This window comes from Natrix helvetica (genome assembly GCF_964273705.1).
Source record: "Natrix helvetica genome assembly, chromosome: 1".
NCBI classification, from domain to species: Eukaryota; Metazoa; Chordata; class Lepidosauria; order Squamata; family Natricidae; genus Natrix; species Natrix helvetica.
In genome coordinates this window covers 280,544,134-280,565,112 of record NC_138548.1, presented here as the reverse complement: position 1 = coordinate 280,565,112, position 20,979 = coordinate 280,544,134, and the positions used below count along the sequence as shown (strand labels likewise).

At 41.9% G+C, this 20,979-nt stretch overlaps 1 protein-coding gene across 1 annotated transcript in view; it reads right to left on the bottom strand.

The window, feature by feature from the left end:
- TGFBI (transforming growth factor beta induced) overlaps window positions 1-12,715 on the bottom strand; it is a 45,799-nt gene extending 33,084 nt beyond the window's left edge. Inside the window, exons 1-2 of the mRNA XM_081965246.1 lie at window positions 12,471-12,715; window positions 1,703-1,801 (exon numbers count right to left, since the gene is read on the bottom strand). Of these exons, the coding sequence (XP_081821372.1) occupies window positions 1,703-1,801; window positions 12,471-12,592 (221 nt within the window). The 5' untranslated portion in view covers window positions 12,593-12,715. The remainder of the gene's footprint in view (window positions 1-1,702; window positions 1,802-12,470) is intronic.
- Between the last annotated feature and the right edge of the window lie 8,264 nt (window positions 12,716-20,979).

Here is a 20,979-nt window from a genome sequence, read left to right as displayed (position 1 = left end):
TTTTCACGTATATTTTTTGCCAAGTTTGCTCTCACCCTTCCCACCTGCTTTTTATCCTTTTGTTGCTGAATGTCGGACTTAAAATGTATTTCTGTTGAATTTCATCTTGTTAGTTTAGATCTGTCAAGATCATTTGAATTTTGATTATGTATTCCCTAGTACTGATAACCCTTGCCAACTTCCTGTCTGCTACCAATTTGATAAGCCAACCACCGCTCTTGCATTCAAATTCTGTGCTCAAATAATGGAAAGGCAGGGCCTAACCTAACTCCATGGGACATCTTTTCAAAATCTCCTTGCAGGATGGCGCAAAGCCATAAATAAGCACTTGTGGGGTCATTGTTTAACCAATTAAGATCCACCCAACAACAGTCCTTTCCAAGCTACATCTGGACATTTTGTCAAGCCTCACTTTACATTTTTGGCAAACCATTTCTGAGTGGCAGCCTCACCACAAAGACCAGACCATGGCTAGGAAGGCTAAGACTACTTTTATTGAGAGTAGCTATAATAACAGAACCTGACAAATCTGATTGTGCTTCTACCTCCTCCTCATCTAATACTGATATGAATTAGGGAGATGTCTATCTGAGACATTTCTGTGTACTTCCTGCTTGTTTTGAATTCAGGTTTTTATCCCTTGTTGCTTTGGTAATGGATCTCATCTATCTATTATACATTAAGATTATGTCCCTTACTCTCTACACTGAACATTGGAAATAATAAGACTGTCAATTTTTTATAACATTCTTTGATACTGTATGTTCCCAATAAACCTCCTCTTATAACTTTTCTGATCTAGGAAAAAAAAATAGGAATAGGGTCGCTATTTCTTTCCAGAGAAAAGTACTATATTTTGGGATTCAAACTCCCCCATAATGCCATGGTGCTGAGGCTTCATTATAAAAATGTGTCTCAAATACAGAAGGGCATAATTAAAAGCTTCAAACCTTCCAGAGTTGTCAATATAGTCTATACAACTCTCCAAACACTGCCATCAGCAAACCGTAAATGCCCATGTGATGAATAGAGATTATTAAATCAGTGCAGAATCAGTATCACTAAAATGACTTTATTGAACTGCAATTAATTTTTCACATATATTTTTTCATATAAATTAAGCAAAATTTTATCCTGGGCGCACCACTTTGCCAGCCCTACTTGCTTGCAACCATTGATGTAAAAACACGTATATGCTTTTGCTCTAAGACACTGGTTCCCTTAAAACATATTTTCCCTCTTCTAACAACTTCTGTTGATTTCATCTTCTGTAGAAACATATTTATCATCACAGATGATCAATCTATAAGTTACTCAGGCCAGGCTAGTTGTCTGGTTCTTTCATGATACTTATATTTATCTCATCCTCAAATTCCAAATTTATCCGACCTTGGGGAGGATACACCTTTCTCAGAAGCCTAGAAGACTTTAGCAGAAGACTGGCAGTTAGCCAGCCTGTATAAATTCCTAACTGAGTGCAGATTGCTTCTTCCTTCCAAGAGTATGCATCAAGGCCACCCCCCCCCCCCCCGGAAGCTTTAAGTTAAGCTTGTTAGATTTGCCAGGGCAGACCTCAGATTGATTTGCAGATATCCCTCATGGGGCTGAAAAAGTCAGGAAGAAAACCTTACTTCATTATTCATTTGCATGCCTGTTGAGCACAAAAAGAAAAACTTTCTCCTTTTTCTTAAACCTTACTTACGTTGATTTTCCACATATTTTCTTCTGGTACCACAGTTTGCAATTTGGCATGTATTTCTTGTTGGTTCCAATGAGTTTCAGCACAGCACATACATTGGGGCTACAAATCAAAGGAGAAATATTATTGTGCATTTCTCCATTCACAGCTTGGCATTCAAACATGTCTTGAGAATACATCAGAAATAAACACTGCAAAGATTAAGAAATGTATTATTGTTGTCGTTGTTGAACTTCCAGGAGATAGAATATAAAAGAACTACTATAAACTCAACCGGGACTTGACATCAAGCAAGATCAGGGCTTGTCTTCCTCTGAATTAATAATTAAAAAATACCTTTTCCTCTCTGACAATCATAATAATTTTAAGTGCTTAAGATAGAACGGTATATTTTCTATCAAGGCAGCTAGCGAGTGTACCACCAAATATCATTGGTTATACTGCCTGAACACTCCTACAACCATGATTCAAGGTGTCTCATGTGTGCATGGTTGAGAAAGCTATTTCAAGTCATGTCTTGATGATAAGTCTTCATGATTTGATGATAAGGCTGGTTGTTTGATTTACTGTATATAGCCTCTTATCTCAAATTCATAACTCTGGACAAGTTACAGCAGTTAAAAGCAATACAAATACTGTATATAAAACCAGGTACAAATTGTAATATAATCTGCAGCTGAAGTATTCAAAAGTATCAATATTCCACACAACAACTATGCACTTGATTCCACATCTGGTCCCCAGTTCTGGGTGCCAATGTCATGTCTCTAAATCCTTGCAAAAGGTTTTAGGTTTGGAGCCAATCTGATCTTTAGGATAATGTTTTAGCAGAGGGCGGATATCACAATAGAAGATGCTTTCTTCTTTGACCCTACCAGTTGACATTTTCTAACAGACAGGATTCTCCTGTCAAACCTAATACAATGTCAAACCCATACTTTTTGCATGCATGTTATCATGCTGTAACAGCACATTGCATATGGATATGCTATTCTGCCAATATTCCTTGAAATGTTTTGTGTATAAATATAAAAGTATATAAAGCTGAATTCATAGTTAGCTGAGCTCCCATTAGGGTAGCACCAAGAGAAAACAATATATTAAGTAATATACAAGAAGAAAATGTTGAGATGGCAATGAGTTATGGCCAACAACCTCTACTTTTGAAAGAAAAGCAATAATATATTTTTCACTGTCTGTTTCAGCTTATACATAATAATAGGACAGGTAGACATGAAGAGAACTATAGAAAAGAATAGAATAGGAATAGGAACCTATCAATTATCTTCCAGCTCCAACATTATCTTTTTATTTAGTTCTACCATTAAACAATGAAAATGAACTCTTGAGAAACTCAACTAACTCAATATAAAATAATAAGAATAAGTAAATCATAAAATATAAAGATCCGCAAATAGAAGCAGAATGCTTCTGGCAAAAGAAAGCAAAAATATTATCAATATTAATAGGTGCCTTGAGTGTCATTCCATCTGAACACTATCGGCATTGAAAAAAATCAGCATCAGTCAATTGCAAAAGGCAGCTTTATTTGGAACAGCTTACAGCCTGAGATGGTTAAACAACAATATCTGCCTACCCTAGGTCCTTGGGAAGCACTTGATAGGGGGACAAAAATTTAAATTCCAGTCTAAAAATCTGGTTGACTGTGAAATGGGAATATAAATCAAATGCTGCTGGAAGTGAACAGTATTTTATGTGCTCTCCCAATGAAGATCAAATGATGGTATGGATACTCCTTAGAGTTGGATTTGGATGTAGGAGTCCCCAATTAAATGATAGCTTAGCAGCCAAGCTCTTTCATTAGCCTACCCAGGAACAAACCCAGGGACTAGTCTGTGCAACTGATGTTCCAGTTACTAATACCAGGCCTACTTGCTTTAAAAAAAATACTAATGGGCATCCCACATCTTGTAGCAATCTAAGTTAGCTAAACAGCATAGGAATTGGCATATTCATTTCTTATGAATCTGGTCCTATATTTAACTGGAAATGCTACTGAGATTGATGTGAGCCACCTTTGGGTTAGAATGGGTTTTATAAGCTAAATAAGAGCGGGGGGACTTAGTTTCCATTTGCAAGGAGATAATATCACAACAGTAGACCAATAAAATTGTTGGGCAGCCTTCCACAATCTAATTCACTCTGGGAGGTTGGAGTATAACTCACATCATCTCAACACTTCTATTGTTTGGAAGAGTGGGAATTATGATCCAGCAACTCTGTCTAGAGTTCACAAGATAAAAATCTCAATGCAATTCTTAGATAAACAGGCCATTGAAAGGATTAACTTAATTTGCTTGAATTACATTCAAAGCCTTCTAAAAGCCTTTTATCTTTGGCATATATCAACTTGATTTGTTTCATCTTTGAGTTCAACATTTAATGCTATCTGTTCCATTTGATTCACGAGAACACACATCTCAAGGGGAAAAAATGAAACCAGAGATTCTTTCTTATGTAGGGTAGGCCAGCTGATAAAATTAGATAGAATGGCTGCTTTAGACATCTGGTTCTGTGTGGCAAGGAAGAGCAACCTAGAATTATTGTTGTTGTACAGCATTGTTACACTGTGATGGGTGACCAGTTGCTTTGAGACTTTGTCCCTCGGATGCCAAAATAATTTATCTGACTAAGAGATCTGGATTTCACTTTGACACAGGAAACAAACATATCTTGTGTCAAGCCTGACAACAAGCCAAGTAACACAGATACACATGTATAGATTGACGGCATCTGGACCTTTGGTTTGTTTGATTTCATTTTCTCCATGGCATTAAATAAAAGGTTGATACCTATGACTTCAATGTATAAAATCAATAAAGTCCAAGTCTTCAAGCTCTGTCTCAGAACAGCACCTCTCAGCAAAAAGCAGAAATTCACATAATTTGGGCAGATAATACAAGCCTATGAATGGACAAATAATCATCATGATTATCAAAATTAAGAAGAGTAGAAGGAAAAGAGAAATAGAGAAGGTGATGAATTAAGAAAAGATCTCTGAATTATTTTTGGAAGAGCCATGAGCTTTTTGAAAGGGCTGTCAAAAGTGTTAATATAGTTACCAGAAGACAAACTCAATTGGATAGTATATTCCCTAACTATTAAGTTCTACTTTCCACCTATATGATATATCTTGAGTTGATGAGAATAAATTAATACCATGTGGCTCATTATCCAGAGACAGGAGACAATTCATTTTAAAATAGGAAACTTGGCAAAAATTAATGATAAAGATGACAGTGAGGATTATGTGTACACATACAAATGTATACATACACGATGTTTGCCTTAAATATCTGGTTTGACAAGCAAGTGCCTGTTTAAGTTGAAGAAAGGTTACTGAGCTCTGAAATCCCACTGAAAGGGAACACCCTTCTGGGAAAGCCAAGTCAGTGGTTTGGCTAAACTTGCACATTTGGATAATAATAATTGGAGAACCCCAAGAAATGCTATACAATTCTGATAGTGCAGAAATATACAACTGACAAAATGGATTAGCTGGATCCATTTGGCTTCCTAGAAAGAAAATATAGTAGCCCAAATCGTTGAACACTGGCAGGTTATAAAGAACACATTCTCTAGTTTAACCTAGAGGCTTCTATCACATAAACACTGAAGTTCTGCTCAGATTTTTATTATTATAGAGTCAGAATCCTTGGAGTATATCTGGAAATATTTCTGACAATGGTCCACCTTATCAAATACTTTTTATCTCTGCAATGTTTTAAGAGTCTAGAAATGAAGGAATTAGGGTAGTAATGCCTAATGATTACGAACTACTTAAAGCCATCCTTCTTGAGGGAAGAAAAGGTGAGTGATGCTGGCAAGGGAGGAAGATAAGCAGAGAAACCTGTATATAATGAATTTCTTTAGCCATAATCCAAATAGCTGGAAAGTAAGGCAAGAAAGTTTACTCCTTATGAAATGCTGATGTCTTGCAGACTATGAGTTTTCTATTTTAAGGTATTTTCCATCTCATGGATGCAAAGGTGATTATCATCATAACATAAATGAATATGGGGATTTTGAATCTATAGACAGGAAATGGACTGGAAAATGTCAGAGGGAAGCATACAAAGTACAAGAACTCCTAATTATTACCAGAGATTAAGTGCAGAGATTTAATACATTCTCAACCATAGTGCCAGCATTTATATTCCTGCAGTACACACTTTCATTTTTCAAAGTCAACATACTTTCAGGCCACACTGGAATTTCATCTGGACAATATAAGGTCTTTGATTTGAAAGCTTTCCAATCTAACTAACTATCTTAAACTTCTTGATGTCTATGGAGATTCTCAGTCATCCAGGTCATGGTTGTCCCAAAGGTGCTTTTTCAAGAGGCAACTGGACTTTATTTGTTTTTACTTGAAGATGTTTTTCTTCTCACCCAAGCAGCTTCTTCAGTTCTGAGAAAGTTTCTTGGATAACAAGCAAAACATTTCCAAGGAAAAACAAAGGAAGTCCAGTTGCTTCTTGAAAAAGTACCTTTGGGTTAAATGTCTTGAGTTTATCTGCAATAAAATATATCTGATGGGCCACATTTGGGGTCAGATTCAGAAAGGAGGAGTGGTACTAATTTGAGACCTAATCAGTGGCCAGGGCAACTGCTTCTGAAGTGGCGGTGTTTTCCTGTCTATTTTTTAAGCAGGGCTAAAGAGACAAGCTAGAGCTTCTGCTGGTGTACCTATGTCACACATCAGGGTCCCTCTCTGGACTACTAAACCTAGTTGCTGAGCGGATGATGTAGCCCCTATACACACATACAATGAATTGGTGTTGGGAGACTCCACTCTTCATACAAATGACACTGGTTCCAGTAAATGCCAAGAGACAATGAGATTGTCTCATTATTATGGGCAGACATATGTTAGACCTTCTCTTTGCTATTGAAGATTTGTTATATGATCTGAATAGCAGGAATATTACCATCACCCCATTGCCATAATCCTATCATTTGCTAGTTCAATTGATAATATCTATGACCTATGTAGTGTTGGACCAATTTGAATGGTGCAATTTGAATTGTAGATCTGTACTTCTCCAACCATCTGTTGGGCAAATCTTCTGAGGGCCTGGTTCACTGCTGACAATGGTAATTTGGGCCATTGATAAAAAATAATAATCCACAAGTGCCCTCTTTGACTAATCCCAAGTAGCTTCTTGGTTAAGCATGGGCCTCCAGGAGAGGAAACACCATCATCTGGCTGGGGAATTCTGGGAGTTGAAGTCTATACATCTTAAAGTTGTCAAGATTGGGAAACCCTAGATCAGGGGTGTCAAATTCGTGGGCTGGATGCATCACGCACTGACCACCAGTACCCCCATTTTAGAGAAGGGGGAAAAGTTGTGATACATCATGTGATGATATATCATCGGAGTCTGATACCCCTGCCCTACCACATTGATAGTAGAAGACAGAAAGTGAATAGGCCCAAGCATGGGTAAATGCCTACATTGGGCCTAATCCATGGCAATAAGAGAGGCAAAATTCTTTAACTTATTTCTTATTGTTTCAGGAGTTTATGCCTAATTCCTGTGTTTAGGTTGTTTAACTTCCCATTGAGGAAGAACCAGCACCAAAAGTTCTGCCTGAGTGCTTGATCAGTAAGTTTCACATTTTGCTGATAAAATGTGGGTGTCCAAGCATCAGGAGAGGTGAGGGTGTTCAAAGTCCTTTGAATACCTCCTCCCCCAGTGGAAATCATATTATTATCTCAATTTATATAGCAGTGTTCCAATATTTCAGGGCCTGCCACAGAGACGAGGAGGTCAAGCTATTTTTCAAAGCACCTGAAGGCCAGATAAGGAATAATGGATGGAAACTGAGTGATTCAACCTAGAAATAAGGAGGAATTTTCTGACAGTGCGAGCAATCAACCAATAGAACAGCTTGCCTTCAGAAGTTGTGGGAGCTTCATCACTTGAGACTTTCAAGAAAAGATTGGACTGCCATTTGTCAGAAATGGTGTGGGGTCTCCTGCTTGAGTGGGGGGTTGGACTAGATGACCTAAAAAGTCCCTTCCAACTCTGTTAATCTAAGAATCCCCCCCCTTTGTGGAAATCATATTATTATCTCAATTTAACTACCTTCTAAAAGTAGATTAAAATGGAGCTCTTCTGTAAGAAATTTGGATTGTGATCTCATCTTGTTTGAAGTTTATAGGTTGCTGCTTGTTGAAGTGTTCATGTTTTACATGTGCACACTTTATGCTTTAAAATTTAATCTGACCATGCCTAGTTTAATTGTACTGTATATCTGTGAATTATGAAGAGTTCTTTGGCATTGTGGCAGGATATACATACATGTATGTATATATGTACTGCATGTATGTAGGTATGTACATACATACACACATACATGCTTGCATGCCTGTTGGGCAGGAGCAGTATTGGGTAAAGAAAAACAGTTACTTTTGTGTAGAAGCTGTCATCTGCCTAATAACATTAATAATAATAATAATAATAATAATAATAATAATAATAATAATAATAATAATAATAATAATAATAATAATAATAATAATAATAATAATAATAAATTAGATTTCTAGACCGCCCCCTCTCCCCGAAGGGATTCTTTGTATCATGAGCCAAACATTTGTCTCATAAAGCAGCCCTATGGAAATCACTGTCACCTTATCTCCAATGTTTTTCCCATTACTCAAAGAAAGATAAGGGAGGCAATCAATCACATTTGAACCACAAAAATGTTTGGCTTTTGATTTAAGGATTCCTGTGTCCTGTCCAAAAGGCCAAGGCCAAGACTTGCTCTTCTGAAACTGCTCCTTCTTGTTTCAGCCTTTTGGAACAGACATGGTACTTTAAAAGGAAGAAGAGGGGAGGAAAACCTGATTTCTTTTTATTATGGGGCAAAAGACACCTTCTATTGAACAAGAACCTCACTCAGCAATACAGATTCTCTTAAAGCTTTCTCAGGGCTTTGTTTTAAACATTAATAATAATAATAATAATAATAATAATAATAATAATAATAATAATAATAATAATAATAATAATAATATTTAATGCTTCTAGACCGCCCCCTCTCCCGCAAGGGACTCGGGGCGGTGTACAGTTCATACAAAATATAACAGGATACAATAAAATTAAATTAAATATGTACAGTTGACAATTGACATGGAGGAGGTTAAAATGTAGTTAAAAGAACTGTACAAAGCAGATATAAAATAAATTCAAACCCCTAAAAACAAATACAGTAAATTAAAAAGCCTCTAAAATAACCAGATATAATACATTTGCCAGGAGGGACAGTTGAATTATGCCAGGCCTGCTAATCGGAACAGGTGGGTCTTCAGTTTTTGCCGGAAGGAGCGGAGGTCAGAAGTGGTTCTAATGTCGGGGGGAGGTCATTCCAGAATGTTGGGCCCATCACAGAGAAGGCCCTACTCCTCGGTGTCGCCCGCTGGCATTGCCTAGTGGACGGCACCAGGAGAAGTCCCTCCCTGTGTGAGCGTATTGGCCGCAGGGATGTATGTGGGAGGATGCGATCCCGCAAGTAACTAGGTCCCGTGCCATGGAGCGCTTTAAAGATGGTAATCAGCACCTTGAAACGCACCCGGAAAACCACAGGCAGCCAGTGCAGCTCGCGCAGGAGAGGTGTTACGTGGGAGTACCTCGTACTCCCCATCACAGCCCACGCGGCTGCGTTCTGAACTAACTGCAGTCTCCGGGCGCGTCCCAAGGGCAGCCCCATGTAGAGAGTGTTGCAGTAATCCAGGCGGGACGTCACCAGCGCATGAGTGACCGTGCGTAGGGCATCCCGGTCCAGTAGGGGGCGCAATTGGCGCACCAGGCGAACCTGGTGGAACGCCCCCCTTGCCACGGCTGCCACATGGTCATCCATTGACAGCCGGGCATCAAGGAGGACGCCCAAATTAACCCTCTCATAGGACTTGTGGAATTAAAAAAAGAGTCAGCTATTAATATACTCTGTGGATAATGGTAAAACATTGAGCCAAGTCACCTCTGAAATTGATATTAAATTTGGTAATCCATCGGGAAAGTATAAACAAAGGCTTTCCATCCTGTAGTGTTGGAAGATAAGTTCCAACCACACAATGCTTCAATCCAGCCATGAGTCACCTCCAGGAAATCTGGTAGCCAGTTAGAAAACTCTTAGCCAGTTAGAAAACTTTATCCATTTTTTTTCCAGTGTGTGATTTTTGCAATCTTAAATAAAATGGGAAGGAATCCCAACTGGGGAGTGGGGGGGGGAGGAGAGAGGTATTGCCAAAGCACAGCAAAGCAAAGTACACCATTAGTCTGACTGGGGAGGAAGGAACAATGGTGGTAGAGTATTCGAAGAGTATTTAAAGAGGGGAAAAGAAATTGTAGCATTTGGGAAGAAATAGCAAGTAGGCTAGTGTAACACCAATAGGAAATACCCATCTCTCAGTTCCAGAAGCTACACTACAAATATTGGCAGCCTTGCCTCTGGAGCAGAAGCCAAGATAGTGGTTACTTGGCTCCATTTCCCAAGATCTGTCCATGTCCCATGGCATCGTTGAACACGGAAGAGACATAATTCTCCCTCTGGGTCTTCCAGATAGGAGCTCTGCAAGCATGATAGATTTAGTTACTAGCATCTACAGTCAATGCATCCAGATCAGAGGTGAGTTGCTGCTGATTCAGCCTGGTTTGGCCAAACCAGTAGTGCCCCAGAGCAGCTGAGAGCGAACCAGTACGGTGGCTCCTTTGGCCCTCCCTCCTGCCTGCGCGCTATACCTATTTTAATGGCAAAAGGCAAATTGCGCCTGCGTGCACACGAGCCCCAACAATCAACTGGTTGTCGCAGGGGTGGTGGATTGTGCACATGTGTGCAGCATGAGTCAGGCGCGTGCACGAACAGAACACACACACACACACACACGATCAGTGAACCGGTAGTGAAGGTAAGTACAACCCACCACTGATCCAGGTTGTATGCAATGCAATCAAATAATTCTCAAGGAGATCAGGTGGTTCTTTGTTTATGGTAGAGAGATGAGAGCTTCCAAAAGCAAGTTAGCAATTGGAAAACAGTCTGCCTGTCACTGTTCTTAGTGGGATCAGTTTGTAGAGGGTGGCATGAAGTTGTAGCAGGAAGAATTAAAGGAATAGAAGTGCTTTCCATTACTGCAAATAAATAATCAGGATGTTGCCATCCTGCTACCATTTTTTTTCTGGCAGGATAGTTAGATCTGTTAGACAAGTTCAGTTGGTGAATCTTTTCTCATCCCTACACCTATTATTGACAGCGAAAAGAAAAGAGCCTTGGGGAAAATGTTGAAATTCAAGCCCGTTTTGACCCTAGAACATCACCCTTGGGGGGCATCCATGTTAGGGATCTGGCAGTGATTTTGAATGTTTGCATTGGAAGAAAAGGAAAAGGAATGTAGAAAACACCATCTTTATTCTTACTTACTAGGAGACAAGTGAAGAGATCCTTTCTTCAGGACCAAACCATTTGACATATTTTACACTAAGAATTATGTTTTCATGTAAATCAAAGATAGATGACCTTCTAGGCTTTTTTGAATTACAAGTTTCATGAGACTTTACCCCCAACTCACAGTCTTCAAAAAATATCTGAAGGACTTCAAGTTGACCAGGATGTTTGTCCCTTAGATAGGCTTTTGTGATTCGCAGTGCATAGATTTGAACAAAGATCCATTCATCACATCTGGGGAGAACAAAACCAGTGCTGTGTTCTGAGAAAAGTTTTTAAAAGTGACAGGAATAGGAAAAGCCCTGGAATCATTGTGCTAAGCAAACTTTGATGCAAGACAAATCTTACTTACAAGCCTGACTGATTGTGTTACTTAGAACACAAGAATACCTTAAAGAGAGAGAGAGAGAGAGAGAGAGAGAGAGAGAGAGAGAGAGAGAGAGAGAGAGAGAGAGAGAGAGAGAGAGAGAGAGAGAGAGAGAGAGAGAGAGAGAGAGAGAGAGAGAGAGAGAGAGAGAGAGATCACAGGCTCAGACAGTAAGAGGTCCATGGGGCAGCATTTACTTTCCTACTGTTAAATTTACTTTCCTACTGTTAAGCACTATGTCTCAAAATCAGCAATCTTTCAAGCCACACTGGACTTACATTCTGGGCATGATCAGCTCTTTGACCTGATCTCTTCCCGCCCCCTTCACCCTTTCTATCCATGTTACCAATTTGGCTCAATAAAGTATATCATTTGAGTGATTTTGGGGGCATGTCTGTTGGGGAGGGACGGTATTTGGCAAAGAAAAAGTCTTTGTTTCCTCAAGGGCCTTTAACCCAAACAATCAGTCCTATCGACCATTTGCTAGCTTTCCCCTCATTGGCAAGAAGAGAGAGAGAGAGAGAGAGAGAGAGAGAGAGAGAGAGAGAGAGAGAGAGAGAGAGAGAGAGAGAGAGAGAGAGACCCTGGGGAGAGGTGGAGCATTTTTGAACTACTGAAGGATTTGGCTGCTTGAACTGGAACAAAGCGATGGGGGCTGCCGGGTTTCTCCAAAACGCTTCCTCTTTCCTCTAAGAAATCAATGGCAACTAACTAAACCTAGAAAACCACTCTGTCTCTCACTCGCTCTCACAGAAACGAACTTTGGCTTGTGACCACCCCGTCCGTCCCATCCATTCCAAGAGAGCTGTCCTGAGCCTCCCCACCCCATAGACCTCCCCTCCCCCAGGAGGCATGAGTTGGGCTCAATGGCTCGCCCCACGGCCAGAGCACTCCCGGTCCCTTCGCTGTCTCCCTACTCGATAGCCTTACCCTTGATGCCTGCCCCGGATTCGGCTGTGCTGCAAGATCTGTTGGTAGGGGGCTCGGCTGGCCGCCCAGGCATTGGTGAGCCACAGAGACAGTGCCAAGGAGAAAAGCAGCCCGGTGCGCATCGCGAAGGAGTCCCGAAGCTGAGAGATCGGCGACTGACTCTACAGTCCCAGGAGAGCAACGGGGCAGCGCCGGACGGGGAAACAGCAGGCTCTAAGAAAGGAAAGAGCCGCCGTTAAATAAGAGCGTGAGCGAGGAGGCTGGACGTTGGGGGGGGGGCGAGACAGGCCCTATTTGGGCGGCACGGGGCTGGACGGGGCGCGGCTGACTTCCCGACCCAACTGAGCAACCTTGCCCGCAAGGCAAAACAAGGAATGAAGAGGGAGACGGGGAAAGCAGGACTTGGGAGTCACCTGAAGCTCTCGGAGGGGCTGAAGCTGAACAAGGACTTCGAGAACTAGGACGAGAAGACTGGAGGAAGCGGGAGGGGAGGGGTCCGAAAGAAATCCATACTTAGATACCATGCGCTTTGTACCACTTATTTGGCAGGAGAGTCGATCTGTCCGGGAAGTTCAGCTGGTGACTCTTTCCCCCTCCCTACATCAGGCATTAAAAGAACGTGAGTCTGCGACTCAAATGAGATAGTGACTGCAAGGGGGGGAAAGTATACTGCTAATCCACAAGGAAGTCACTATTCCCATTTTAGGAAAGGGGAACTGAAGACCCAATAGTGACTCATTCAATACATTCATGAGATCATAATTGAATCTGGGTCTTCCTAATACAGTTCTGCTGATTTTACTGTACATCCTAGTCAACACCTTTTTTATGGCTCTACAGTTCCATGGGACTGTAAATGAGATTACACAACTGGTGAAATAAAGAAGGCAGTTGCTACAACAAAAGGAAGTGTATTCCTAAAATCATTATGCTTTAAACTGCAGTTCAAACAGAATAACCACCAGGGTAAAGTTGGGATGGCTAGATGATAAGAGAATGAAAAGCTGTATCAAAGGAATATAAGGAGAAAGCAGACAGCAATGAATGAAAACACTGCAGGCATCTTCAAAGTAGAAAGAATTTCCACTTGTGTAAATTGAGTTCAGCTCCTGATGACACAATTGATAGGCCCATGTTGTCTTATTGACAACAACATGGTAGCAGTTTGCCATGATCTTCTGGCCGATGTCTGTTACATACTATAGGTATTACCAAGTGCATAAAATAACATATCTCTGTTGCAAAGTTTATGTATTGCACCTCAATAGGCCTGAACTGATAGCGACTGCAATAGGTGTGAACTAGTCGAAGTGTGGCAAAGATCAACCTGTTGAGGAACATCTGGGAGAAAGATTAATTTCATATTATCCAATGTTAGGAAAGGAACTGAAAATAAAGCCCTCTCGACCAACTTTTCAAAAAGCTTCTGAATGGGTGGGGGAGGACTATTTGCCTTCCTCTCCCCCTGCAAGAGAAACCCATGAACGGAATTCAATTCAAAAACTCCAGGGCAAGGCAATGAATATTGTCCCACAGTCCTGTATCTAAATGACTTTAACATGAAGTTAAAAAGAAAAATAGCTGCAATTGAGATTAGGGTAGACCTGGGGTAAAAGTACAGTTTAGTCATTACGTTGGATGATGACACAAAGCCACAACAAGGACTGAGATTCACAGACTGCAAATGTCTAACCCATAAATTGGCCAGTTGCACAGTGAGTTGGGTTTGTTTGTTTTCTTGCTTGCTTAAAAAAATTAAAACCACAAAGGATCTTATGGCATTTAAAGACTGGCAGTTGTTATTTCATGGGTATGTGAGATAAATGTGTTAGTCTTTAAGGTGCAATAAGATTTTGTTTTTGATACAAAAGATTTTTTTTAAATTTTTTTTATTGTTCTGTTAAATAATAATTGTTAAAATGATTTACAGAAATCTACCTTATTCATTATTTTGTACATCCAGTACAAATGTACTGGAAATATTGACTACAAGACATCAACAGAAAAATGCTTTTATACTTATTTTCAAACTAAGCAGCCAAGAAATGACAGCTGCTGTACTATAAATCAGGAAATGAATTTCTCCCAAAGGTATCACAGAACCTAACAGAAGAAGCCTGTAGCTTGACAGAGATGTGAGTTTGTAAAATGTAACCACAGGCTTCTCATGCATAACCCATATTTCCTGATGATGAAATAATTATAGTTCACAGTATTATTGAAAACTTTATCTACTGAAAACTCACTGCAACCAGTAAATACTATAGCAGGGGACTTGTAAACAGATAAATGTCTTTCTTGTAAAAAGTGAAGTTTTCATTTGCAACTTGAGGAGACACAGGTTCTTTGGTAGATTTTTATGAAATAAGAACCATTACATCAACCTATGTCTGGACAATATAAAATAACTTACAGCCTGGCTGAGTTGTTTGCTTATTTAAATATAATATTTCCCTAGGTTTTGTAATGGATTATTTTAGGGCTATCCCACCTTATTCAGCTTAATAAATGTCCATGCTAGTCAATCATAAACTAGATTAACTAATAGTTAATTTCATCTCAAAATAATAACTTTTTAAAGGTATATTCTCAAAAATAAAAAATAAATGCAAATTCCTTGTGTTTCCAATCACACTTGGTCAATAAAAACTAGAGAATCAAGAATAAACAGAAAAAAATTAACTGTATTTTTACTACAGTTAATGTTCAGATAGACCCAATAGGAAAGTAAGTATGTCTATTCTATTGAATGGCTGCCTTTTCTATTTAAAATTGGTTTACTTAATCCATTAAATTATTAGTTTCATTAAACACTTTTTAAAATGCTTCTGGCTTCCTGCTCATTTTTTTTTAATCTGCATTTGTCAAATGTTACTATCTTTATCTTCTGAGTGGTGGGTATACTTACCACTATATGTATCCGAGTAATTTTATTCCATTTACAATTCTATAAAGAATACATTCAGATAGGAAACATCATCCTGTAGTTTTATAATCTAGAAAGATGCCCTTTTTATATTAAAAAAGGGAAGCAAGCAATCAAGCAGCTGTTTTTACATTACAATGTTTCGTGTGACAGTCTATCCTAAGAAAACAGTTTTTATTCTAGGTTATCATAGTTTGTGAAAGACACGGACACACATCTGCTACATAATAATGACTGACTGCACATATCTTACAGATGTTTACACCCAAATGTGAAGACTGACTGCTTTCATGTGGCCGGTCTGCCTTGGATGCCTCTTAGCAAATTGCCATAGTAGATGCCCTAGCCAACGTTAAATGATCTGAGGAAAAGTTAAGCAGAATTGGACTTGATTAGTACTTGGGTGGGAGACCACAAGGAAAGCCCAGGCTTGTAGGCTTGGCTGCAATCAGTTGATTGGAAAGAGTGCATCATCTGCCATGACTCAGAACCTGTTCATGACCAGATTACAGGTAGCCCTCAGTTTATGACCACAATTGAACCCACAATTTCCGTGGCTAAGTGACACATTTGTTAAGTGAGTTTTGCCCCATTTTACGACCTTTCTGGCCACATTTGTTAAATGAATCACTGCAGTTATTAAATTAGTAACAGGGTTGTTAAGTGAATCTGGCTTTCCCATTGACTTTGCTTGTCAGAATGTCGCAAAAGGTGGTCAGATGACCCTGGACACTGTAACCATCCTAAATACGAGTCAGTTGCCAAGTAGCTGAATTTTGATCACATGACATGGGGATGGTGCAACGATCGTAAGTATGAAAAACAGAGTCACTTTTTTCAGTGCCATTGTAACTTTGAACGGTCACTAAATGAATTGGCAAGCAACATCGGCTTCATGCAGTCTCCTGTTGCTTGAAGGACTTTCCAGGGTCTCCTCATTGTCCATCCTCCGAGACATGGAAACCAGGATGCCCAGCAGCTGTTTAAAGAGAGTGACAATATCACTTTGATAGGCTTCTGTGAGAAGCCTATTAAAATCAGACGATATAGAAATTTTTAATATGCTTACATTAGTATTCTTTGCGAAGTTACTAAGGAACATGTAGATCAAATAAACTGTATGACATTATTAAAAACTGATCAGAGGATATAATGGTTAGGAAATTTATTCGGATTTTTGGTTCACAATTCTTTTTTCAGCATTTTAAAAAGTTAATTAACGAAGAGTCTGTAACAAGGAAATTAGACAAGAGAGTGGAGATTATACTACCATCATTTAAGGGGGCACATGGACAGGGGGTAGTGCCATGAATTCTGTCCCAGTTATGGTGTTAGATTGTTAGATTGGGTAATGGATAGGCGCACACACAGGCTTAACGGTAACAACAGCTCTTTATTAAGTACAACAAGTGAGAAAAATCCAGCGAAAGTTGAGTCTGACAGCAGCCCCTTTATAGGGAGCTGTCAGACCCTTCGACCAATAGGATTAAACCTCTGTTCCCGCCGGAACAGAGGACCTTGGTGGAAACCCCTGTAATTAGAACAAGTATCTAACACTCCTCCCCTCTTGGATGGAACAATCCTACTTCTTAAGTAGTCACACAGGTAGGCAGGCTTTTGGGTAGCTCTGCCTGACCTGCGCAGTTCAGTAGGAGGGGTTTCCTTGGAGAGGTCGGACAGACCTGTTTGCTCCGCAGCTCCGCAGCTCCGATTGGTGGAAGCTCCTGGAAACTTTCACAGGCTGCAGCTGGAGTTTCTAGAGCCAGTTCGCTCAGAGCTCACTGCAGGCCTGCAACATAACCAGTTAGGTTTCCCAGTACTCTCGGGCTTGAGCTGGCCGTGGAAATAGTGACTGTTTGCTCCGTTTGGGTAGGGCTTTGGCTAACTCGTGCAGGAGTTACCTCTGGTTGTCTAAGAGTGGAGTTGGAGAGGCGGCCACGGAGTTCGTCAATATGCCTTCTCCAATTCCTACCGTCCTCGAGCTCTAAGAAGTAAGAGCGAGGGCCGGTGATGCCTATCACTGTGGCAGGAATCCACAGAGTTCCCCCGGCGTAGTTGTGGGCGTATCCCGAATCCCCTATGCTAAATGTCCGAATCTTGCTTGTGGAGTCTGGGGGCGATGAGGCAGAATAATTGGGGTGTAGACGGCCTAAGTGGGACCTTAGCAGGTGACCCAGGAGAAGCTTGGAGGGGCTTCTCCCTGTAGTGGCGCTGGGTGTGATGTGCTGAATTAGCAAATAGTGGTCAACCCATGTTTGCCAATCTCCCGGGCCCATCCTAGAGAGGGCCTCTTTTGCAGATCTCACCATTCTCTCCTCCTGACCATTGGTGGCCAGATGGAATGGCACAACCAGGGAATGCCTGATTCTCTGAGCTGCTAGGAAGGTCTCAAATAGCATGGCTGTGAATTGGGGCCCATTGTCAGAGACCAAGATGTCAGGCAGGCAGTGCGTGGAGAAAAGTCTCCGTAGCACCTTGATGACCACTTCTGCCGTAGTGGAGGTCATACATCCCTACGACCAATTCGCTCGCACAGAGAGGGACTTCTCCAGGTGCCGTCCACCAAACAGTGTCGGGGGGCGACGCCTAGGAGCAGACCCTTCTCTGTGATGGGCCCAGCCCTGTGGAATGACCTCCCCCCTGATATCAGGACTACCTCTGACCTCCGCTCCTTTCGTGCAAAGCTCAAGACCCACCTCTTCCAATTAGCTGGCCTGGCTCAACCATAGTCTTACCTTATCGCTCCTGACGGTTTTTTTAAATTTTGTAATCTAATCGCGGGTGTTTTAAATTGTCTATTTTAAATTCTATTTTATATATTTGATATCTCCTCCATGTATATGTATATGTGTATGTACGTGTATGTGTTTATTTTTATCTGTGTATGTATTCTTCATTTGTATATTGTATGTGTTTTTATTGTACGCCGCCCCGAGTCCTTCGGGAGAGGGTGCGGCTAACAAATAAAAATTTATTATTATTATTATCAGGACTACCTCTAACCATTTCAAATAGGCATCCACAATTACGAGAAATATCTGGCCATGAACTGGGCCAGCAAAGTCAATGTGCACCATAGACCATGGTGCTTGAGGTCACTCCCATTCCTTAGCGGGCGCCTCTGGGGGAGCTGGTCTGGATTCCTAGCATGGTGTGCAGGTAGCCACCCATTCTTCAATCTCCCTGTCCATGTTAGGCCACTACACATAACTCCTAGCCAAAGACTTCATTCTGACAATTTCAGGATGCCCTACGTGTAAAGCCTCTGATACTGCAATGAGCAGTTTGGATGGAACAATGACCCGGTCCCCCCACAGTAAACAACCATTAACAACCAATAACTCATCACGTTTGGTAAAATATATTTTGAACTCAACCCCAACAGGCCGCTTGGGCCACCCCCTCCACACCCAGTTCAGAATTTGTTTGATGGTGGAGTCCTTTGCAGAGTGATGGGCAACATCACTGGACAAGACAGACCCAGTCTCAAGGCAGTCAATGAGGAGGGCTGGCATTTCAGGGGTAGGGTCAGCGAGAAGTTCTGGCAGCGGGCAGTGGCTGTCCGCTGACAGGAGTCATTTTACTGTGGCAAATGTGGCAGCCTCGGCTCTACCCAGAGGACCAGCGTGCCCCAAAGTGGAACCTGGTCAGTGAATGAAGCGGTAGGAGTAGGCAGCTAAGATGGTCCACCTGGTCACGCGAGGTGATAATGACACTGGGGTAGGTTGGTCCCCAGCCAGTAAGCCCAACAACGGCTTATGGTCCATAACCAGTTCGAAGTCCTGGCCATATAGATACTCATGGAACCTCTTTACTCTGGCCACTGCAGCCAAAGCCTCACGGTCCAGCTGGCTGTATTTCCGCTCTGCAGCAGACAAGGTCCTGGAGTAAAATGCAACAGGGGCTTCGGTTCCGTTGGGCATGCGGTGGCTGAGGACGGTGCTGACGCCGAACAGGGAAGCATCGCAGGTCAGCATCAATGGCAGGGTCTGGCTATATTGTACCAGGAAGGAGTCCGCCAACAGGAGTCGTTTTACCGCAGCAAATGCGGCAGCCTTGGCTCTGCCCCAGGACCACTTCGCGTTCTTAGCAAGGAGACGGTGTAAGGACTCAGCAACAGTGGCTTTCTGTTTGAGAAAGATGCTGTAGAAATTAAGGAGCCGAAGGAATGCCTGCAGCTCGGTTTGATTGCGAGGTGTGGGGGCATCCTGAATTGCTTTTATTTTTTGTGTAGTCAGGTGAATCCCAGAACCATCAATTAGGTACCCTAGGAATTCAACCCTAGGCACATTAATTTGGCATTTCTCTTTTTTGAGATGGTCTTTGTCTCCAATTCGAGCCAAAATTGTTCGTAAACATTTCAAAAGTTGCACCTCATTTGCAGCCGATACCAAGATGTCGTCAAAATAGGGGACAACTCCTGGAATCCCCTGCAAAAGCCATTCCATGAAGCTTTGGAACAGTCCAGGGGCTATACTAACGCCGAATTGCAGGCGATGACATCTGAATGCACCCCTGTGTGTCACAATGATTTGGGCCTCTGCCGTAGTGCCATCTAAAAGCAATTGTTGGTATGCCTGCGCCATGTCCAGTTTTGCGAAAAATTTTCCGGGGCTTAGTGAATGAAGGAGGTGCTGTACAATGGGTACAGGGTAGGCACTTTGTTGTAGCTCTTTACTTATTGTGCACGTGTAGTCCACGCAGATGCAGACAGACCAATCAGATTTGACAGGTGTCACTATAGGGGTCTCCCAGTGTGTGTGATCAACCGGCTCTAGGATTCCCTGACCTACGAGCTTGTCAATTTCCCTGTCAATTTTGGGGCAGAGAGCAAAAGGTACTCTCCTGGGTTTTAGCCTTATTGGAGCTATGTTGGTGTCCAAACTAAAGGAAATTGGAGTTCCCACATATTTACCCAGACCAGTGCCAAAGACATCCTCGAACTCCTTAAAGATGGCTTCAGTGCCGTCGTCTTTCAAGGTGTTGATACCGGTCACTTCTAGGCCCAGGGCTTGGAACCAATCTAGCCCTAGGAGGCTCTGCAGGTTGTTGCTGACCACTGTCACTGGGAGTTTCCCGCTGAACTGCTTGAACTTCACCTGGGAGGTGCCTTGGCCCACAATGGGGACCCGGTTTCCCTGGTAATCACGTAGGCGGATGTTAGGGGTGCAAAGATGCTGCTTCTTTAGGCTAGGGATAGCCTGCTTTAGGGTAGACCACCGCATGATGGTCAGTGATGACCCGGTGTCGATCTCCATCTCACATGGAGAGTCCTTGATGAGGACTGTGACCATCAGCTTTTTTGGCCACCTGGTGCGGACTTGGCTGATTGACGTGTGGTAGGTGACTCTATTGTCGCCCTCTGAGTGCTGTGGTGGCTTCTGCCAGGCCCCTTGGTTGGGCCTCTGTTGGCTGTTTGGTGCGCTTCTAGGCTGCCAGGCAGTGGCAGGGAATTCGCTCCGGCATACCTTGATGATGTGCCCCTTTCGCTCGCAGCACTGGCAGGTTGCATCACGGAAATGGCAAGCCGATCTGGCATGGTCTCCTCCGCAGCTAGTGCAAGGCGGGAGACTTGGTTTGAAT